This window comes from Andrographis paniculata, unplaced genomic scaffold, assembly GCF_009805555.1.
Source record: "Andrographis paniculata isolate CXL003 unplaced genomic scaffold, ASM980555v1 Contig61END, whole genome shotgun sequence".
Classification (NCBI taxonomy): domain Eukaryota; kingdom Viridiplantae; phylum Streptophyta; class Magnoliopsida; order Lamiales; family Acanthaceae; genus Andrographis; species Andrographis paniculata.
In genome coordinates, this window is record NW_026137597.1 from 614405 (window position 1) to 621519 (window position 7115).

Sequence of the window (7115 nt, forward strand, 5' to 3'; positions counted from 1 at the left end):
AAATTGCAGCATGAAATTTATTTTCTATAGGTCAGTTCAGTGATGGGAACGGCGGCGGTATCCTAGCCCTTGGATAAACATGATGATAGGACAAATTTGTGGCACTGTCGATTAGGTCACATGAGTAAGCAAAGGTTGTCTGTGTTGAGCAAACAGAGTTTATTTGGTGGGGATGTGATAGGTAAAACTCAATTGTGTGAGGCTTGTGTAAAAGGGAAGCAACGCAGGTCATCACACTTCAAAAAAAAATTGGAGTATGTTCATGCAGATTTATGGGGTCCCTCTCCGGTGAAATCTCAGGGCGGGTGTTCTTACTTTGTCACTTTCATAGATGATTATTCGAGAAAAATCTGGTTGTACTTTCTGAAGACTAAACATGAGGTGTTTGGGAAGTTCAAGAAGTGGAAGACCATGGTTGAAAAACAGACGGGTAAACAGGTCAAGACACTAAAAACTGATAATGGGTTGGAGTTCTGCAAAGCTCCATTTGATGATTTCTGCAAGAAAGAAGGTATAGTGAGGCACTGCACTGTACGACACATACAAAAGCAAAATGGAGTTATAGAGCGAATGAACCAAACCCTCATGGCGCGTGCTAGGTGTATGCGCATATTTGTTGGCTTATCTAAGCAATTATGGGCTGAAGCAGTTAACACTGCTAGCTATCTGGTTAATAGATCTCCATCAACTACAATTGACATAAAGACTCCTCAAGAGGTATGGTCCGGTAAATCCTCTGATTACTCTAATCTAAAAATATTTGGATGCCCTGCATACACTTATGTGAATGATGGTAAGCTGGAGCCGAGGGCGGTAAAATGCATATTTCTAGGGTATGCAACATGAGTAAAAGGTTATCAACTGTGGTGTACATAAGGTAAAAATCCTGGTAATTTCTTATTAGCAGAGATGTAACATTTGATGAATCTGCTATACTTGATCAGAGTAGAGGTTGTGAAAGTATTGCAGGTACAAAAGATTGTGGTGCTGACCAGAGGGTGGAGTTTGAGACTCCTGACAGAGTTGTGTTAGAGGAAGAGCAGCAGGATAATACTATTGATCAATCCGATCAACCAGATCAGTCAAAATCTCAAGGGAAACCGGTTGAGGGGAAGCTGATGACGCTGGTACTGGGGTTGAAGTTTCCATAGCAGCAAGAAAGGGAAAGAGAGATATTCAGAAACCAGCTAGGTTTGTAGGATGTGTCAATACATGTGACATGAATTATGTGGCTTATGCACTAGCGGTTGGTGATGATCTTGGCTCTGATGAGCCAAAGACATATAAAGAAGTTGTGGCGAGTAAAGATGCAGAAACCTGAATCATGGCAATGAATGAAGAGATGCAGTCTCTTGAAAAGAACAAGACTTGGGATCTTGTTGCACTACCAAAAGGGTGAAGCCAGTGCGATGCAAGAAGGAAACACAAAACACAAAAAGAAGGAATCGATTACCATGATGTCTTTTCTCCTTTGGTGAAACACAAAGTCATCCGGTTTCTTTTGGCAATGGTGGGTGCTTTTGATCTGGAGCTGGAGCAGCTTGATGTAAAAACAACATTCCTTCATGGTAATCTAGAAGAACGGATTTACATGTCTCAACCGGAGGGATTCGACAGTTCTAAAGGGGACTAGATATGCTTGTTAAAGAAATCTCTATATGGCTTGAAGCAGTCTCCGAGGCAATGGTACAAGAGATTTGACTCTTTCATGGTTTCTAATGGTTATACTCGTAATCAGTTTGATAACTGTGTTTACTCGAAGAAAGTTTCTACTAATTCCTTTGTGTATCTGTTGTTGTATGTGGATGATATGTTAATTGCAGTTAAAATCATGGTTGTAATTAATGACTTGAAGGCTCTACTAAATGGTGAGTTTGAGATGAAGGATTTGGGTGCGGCAAAGAAAATACTTGGTATGAAGATCCGGCGTGATAGAGAAGCAGGACGACTATGGGTTTCTCAAGAAAAGTATATTGAGAAAGTTTTTCCGGCATACTATGTTGATCAGTCCAAACTGGTAAGTACCCCTTTGACGGCACACTTTAAACTTGATCTAAGCATTATACCGGCTACAGATGAAGAGGTTAGCTACATGAAGACGGTTCCATATACAAGTGCAGCTGGAAGTCTTATGTATACGATGGTACGTACGAGACCGGATCTCGCTTATGCGGTTAGTGTGGTGAGCAGGTTTATGGCTAATCCGGGTAAAGCTCATTGGGGAGCTGTAAAGTGGATCTTGCGATATTTGAAAGGAACGTCTGATATTTGTCTGGTATATGATGATAAAGGCCATGGTGATGGTCTTGTTGGCTATGCAGACTCTGATTACGGGGGTGACTTGGTGAAACAAAGATCACTGACTTGCTTTATCTTCACTCTGTTTGGATGTGCAATCAGTTGAAAGTCTACTTTACAACCTACGGTTGCACTGTCGACAACTGAGGCGGAATACATGTCAATGACCGAAGGTATTAAGGAGGGTATCTGCTTATATGGTCTAGTGCAGAGTTTGGGTCTGAAGGTGGAGAAACCAGTGTTATTCTGTGATAGTCAAAGGGCTTTGAGTTTGGCTAAAAATCCAGTGTATCATGAGAGAACCAAACATATTGATGTAAGTTTGAATTTTATCTGTGATGTTCTGAAGAAAGACAGGTTTTCTATTCATAAAAACACAATCCAGTTGATATGTTGACAAAGGCGCTACCGACGGAGAAGCTCAAGCACTGCTTGAACTTGGTGAATTTTCGCAAGAGGTAAAGTCCTCTCGGGGCATCTAGCAAGAAGGAGACGACTGAGAAATATTGACAAACCTTTGGCGGTTGGAGAAACTCCAAGTTAAGGTAGAGATTGTTGAAACGTGACTTGGATTTAGCGGTCTACCCGACCCGAAACCAAAGCGAAAGGGTTGTTTCAATTGGCAGGGCTCCTTTTGGGGTTATCCTAATTAATAACAAATAGGCTTAGGGTCTAGGGTGTTTTGAGGTGTTTATAAATAGATAGCTATGGTTCCTAGTCGTATGACATGATTGTAACTCTCTGAATCAGTATAATAAAATCTCTCTGGTTCCTGCCGATGGACATAGGTTGACACACCATCACCAAACCACGTAAAACCTTTGTGTTCTTTATTTGTTTTCTTTCTCGTTTTCTCATAACACACACAATATTTATGTGGAAAATCTCTCCAAATCGAAGAGGAAAAACCACGGGACCAACGGTCCACCCAAACCTTTTATTAATCAACAAGGAGTGAGTACAAGAAAGTCTCCAAGCATCAAATATGATGACGCTAACAGTCCAAGAAGTATTAAACTATGACAAGATACAAAAAGGATGAAAAATATTAGAAATCAACCCCAAAAACTGCAGGAAGTCGGAGTCGATTCCCAGCAATCCAGCTATCAAAATCCGATCTCCCCCGTTCCGAACTTAAAAATACGACTTGGGAAGCTACAGTTCAAATTTCAGATCGATCTGACCACGGACGACGTCCTGATCGCAATTTTCATGAGACTGGGCGAGTAAACAAATCAATTTCGAAAATCCTCTCTTCTCTCTCTCAATCGGCTGCTGCTCCCTCATCTTTCTTTACTCACACCCTATTAAGTATTGGGCTTCCAAACTTTGGGCTTAAAAACATAGGAGGGAAAATAAAAAGCCCAACATAAATTTCTGACAAAAATATATTTAATGAGTAATTCCGTAAGTATTTCGGATAATTACTAAAGGTATTAGATTTTGTAAATTATTCCGTGAGTAAATTCCTCACGAAATATTTTTGTGAGTAATTTATAATGTAATAACAATGAACCGAACACCAACTAATAATAACAATAATAAATTAGCATAAATTGCTTAAAAAGAAAAAAACAAACGTCTTTAAATAAGAACCAATAAGAAAATAGATATTGTTTTACAACCCATTGATTATTCTTATTATTATAAAATATATTATATTAGATTTATATTTTATTTAAAATGTTAGATTAAACTTTTTTTATATATCAGAACAAATTAAACCAAAACATTTAAAGACATATTCAAATATAATCATAAGCTTCTTGTAAACCACTAAAGTAGATTGAAATTTGTTAAAATAAAAATAAGGGTACTTGCAACTTAGGATATCTAAACATATATATCCATAAACTTTTCATAACCCATTGCAATAAGTCTATTTTATTTTTATTTTTTAAAAAATATACATTACATTACATTGTAATGTCGAGGTAATTTTATATTTTGAATAAAAATAATTAAAAAAAACATTTTAATAAAAGATAAATATTTATACTCGCCCTGTCCCAAAACTATAGTCTCGGTTGTGTTTGGTACAGAATTTAAAAAATATTATTATTATATTGATAATGGGTAAAAAGTACGGATATAAGACTTTTTTGTCCTTATAAATGTATTAGTGTAAAAAGTAGTAACAATTAATAATGAAAAAATATGGGTAATTTTATAGTAATATGATTATTTATGAAAATGAAACTATTGTTTTGGGACGGACAAAAATGGTAAATAATACTATTATATTGGGACGGAGAGAGTATTATTTTTTTAAGGAATTACATATATTGGAGATCCAATCGACTCGACATTTAGAGTATATTATTTTATTCATTTTTTTAAAAAAAATAGTATTTTAATATGATATTTTGTAAAATAAAATAGTATATTTTTATTAAAAGCTATATCAAATGAATAGGGTTAATTTTAATTTGAAATGGTAAAAGAACAAATTTTACTTAAAAATATTATTTAAATAAAATTCAAAATAATCACTTATTTTAAATTAATTTCAAACCACGACTAAATAAAGCAAATATATTTAGTAAGTGCGAGTTAAATTTAATCATTTTGATTTATTTATTAATTAAATTATTTACGTTTGATATTTAGGGTGTGTTTGTTTGGGGATTGGTTTTTCAATCCACTATTCATCCTATTTTTTTCCCTAAAATTCATCAAATCAAACACCTATTTTTCATTTTTTATATTATACTAAAAATTAATTTTACATTTAAAACATCACATCAATACCTATTTATATCACATCATACAACTATTCAAATTCAAATTTTTTACTATTCAAATCCGAACTCAAAATCCAAACCCCGAACAAACATAATTTTCCTTTTCCAAATGACTTTCCTCCATCCTATGAATCCCGGAAACATGTCTTTAATTAACATCAAACATATATAACATGCATGTGAATGTTTTCCTTTCAACGTTCATCGATTGTGCTTTAAGGCAACCCCAAAAGTTTCTTATCACTTCAAAGTAAAGCACTTGAAGAAATCTACCCCATGTATTAATTTACACATACAAACCCTTACAATCCCCACAATTTTCTGCCCTAAAATTCCACTCCAGTGTAGAGATATTTGCTTCCACAAATCGAATCATGCAACTCTTAAAACCTTCATACATCCTTAAACTCCCATGTCCACGTCTTTTTCATTACAACAAGGCTGATAGTCGATTGGCCAAAACATACACTCAACCATTGTACCGGACCTTCATATATAAATCCCATCTCAAATAACTAAGTAACTAACAAAAAATACTACTGTAATAACTTATAAATTTTGATCAAGCATCTTCTTTTTATTATTGTTCTTCGTGTATTGGTAATTAAGGTTAGTGTTTCTTTAAGATTATGATCAAGTTGATATACTAATATGCATAGAAACATGGTCCATACATGCTTCTTTTTTTCTTTTTTTTTAGGGTATTGAAGATATCTATGGAAGAGTTGAAGATTAAAGACGAGCTGGAATTGAAAGTGGAGGAGGATTTGGAGGAAGAGATCAAAGATGGAATATACAGTCTTGCCCTAAAATTGCATAGGTTGTATCAACACAAGAAGAAAAGAGCCATGAAGTTGGATGATCCGAAAAAACAAGTGTCGGAGGTTAACATAAATATCAAAATGCAAGGCGGAACGACAATTGAGATTAAAGAGATGAAGAGAGGCGGTGGTGAAGGGAGGTCGTGCCTTTCCCCTATCCCCACACAAAATCCAAATCCGCCTCCTACGCATCGTCCCATAAAATTTGATTGGAGTAGGAGTCTCCGGTCAAGCTCTAACATGACCAATGTTTATCAAGGAATCAAGAGTGGTCCGAACTCGAATTCAAACTCCATGAGAATGGAGGGAAACCAAAAACACTGTAAGAAAGATAAGTCAAGTGATTTAGATACCAAGACGACATTGGAAAAGTTGGAGTTGGGATGGAAATACTAGATTTTTTTCCTTTTTTTTTTTTTTTTTTTGGGTATGTCGGGTAATAAATTATTTTCAACTTCATTGACATGATTTAAGTGTGATTACTTTTTGTTTTGTTTTGGTATTGTTTTGTTTTTTTGGGTGTGTGTGTAAAAAAATGGGATTGATTTAATGTAATTTCGATTGATTTTACGAAAGTGTGTTATCAATTTATGTTTATAATTGATTCATTGAATTAATGTGGTGTTGTTGAGAGAATTTTAATTATTGTATTACGTCTAAATATATTTCCCCTTTTTTTCATCCATCTCCTAGTTTCTTTTTTTCTTTTTTTTTTGGTAAATTATATAATATTTTATTGTGGTTTATTGAAAATACACAAAACACTTGATGCTTTATTTATCAAGTGAAATTTTTTGTATTAGATTAAAATTTGGACAAAATACGATCGTCGTCTGAGTATAAATAGGAATCTAATTATGTATTTTATACAAATTAAAAAGATAATATATTAATTTTTTTTTTGAATAAAACAAAAAAATAAATAATTGATTAATCTTTCATTTTATTATTTCTTTAGAGATAAAATTTTATCTTTATTTACAAAAACTATAAAAAATGAAAAATTGATCAATTATTTATTTATTTATTTTATTCAAAAAATACTATTTAAGATAGTTTTACCTCTTTTATTTTTATAAAACATGCATAAATTAGGTTCGTATTAGCACTCAAACATCGATTTTGGACGAATAAGATATTTTGTGCATATTTTAATTTAACATAATAGAGTTTCACATAATGAATAAAACATAATATATTTTGTACATTTTTACAAATCAAAATAAGAAAAAATCGATTAGAAATAGATGTT

The 7115-nt window shown here is 33.7% G+C and overlaps 1 protein-coding gene across 1 annotated transcript; it reads left to right on the forward strand.

The window, feature by feature from the left end:
* Positions 1–1915: 1915 nt before the first annotated feature.
* LOC127260260 (uncharacterized) lies at positions 1916–6374 on the forward strand. Its single transcript, XM_051287971.1, has 3 exons — positions 1916–2017; positions 2076–2083; positions 5743–6374. Exons 1-3 carry the CDS (start codon positions 1916–1918, stop codon positions 6257–6259), a joined length of 627 nt encoding a protein of 208 aa, XP_051143928.1. The 3' UTR covers positions 6260–6374.
* Positions 6375–7115: the final 741 nt, after the last annotated feature.

Excerpts from the sequence above, each read along its gene's own strand:
- LOC127260260 (XM_051287971.1), top strand. The coding sequence starts at position 1,916 with ATGAAGATCCGGCGTGATAGAGAAGCAGGACGACTATGGGTTTCTCAA.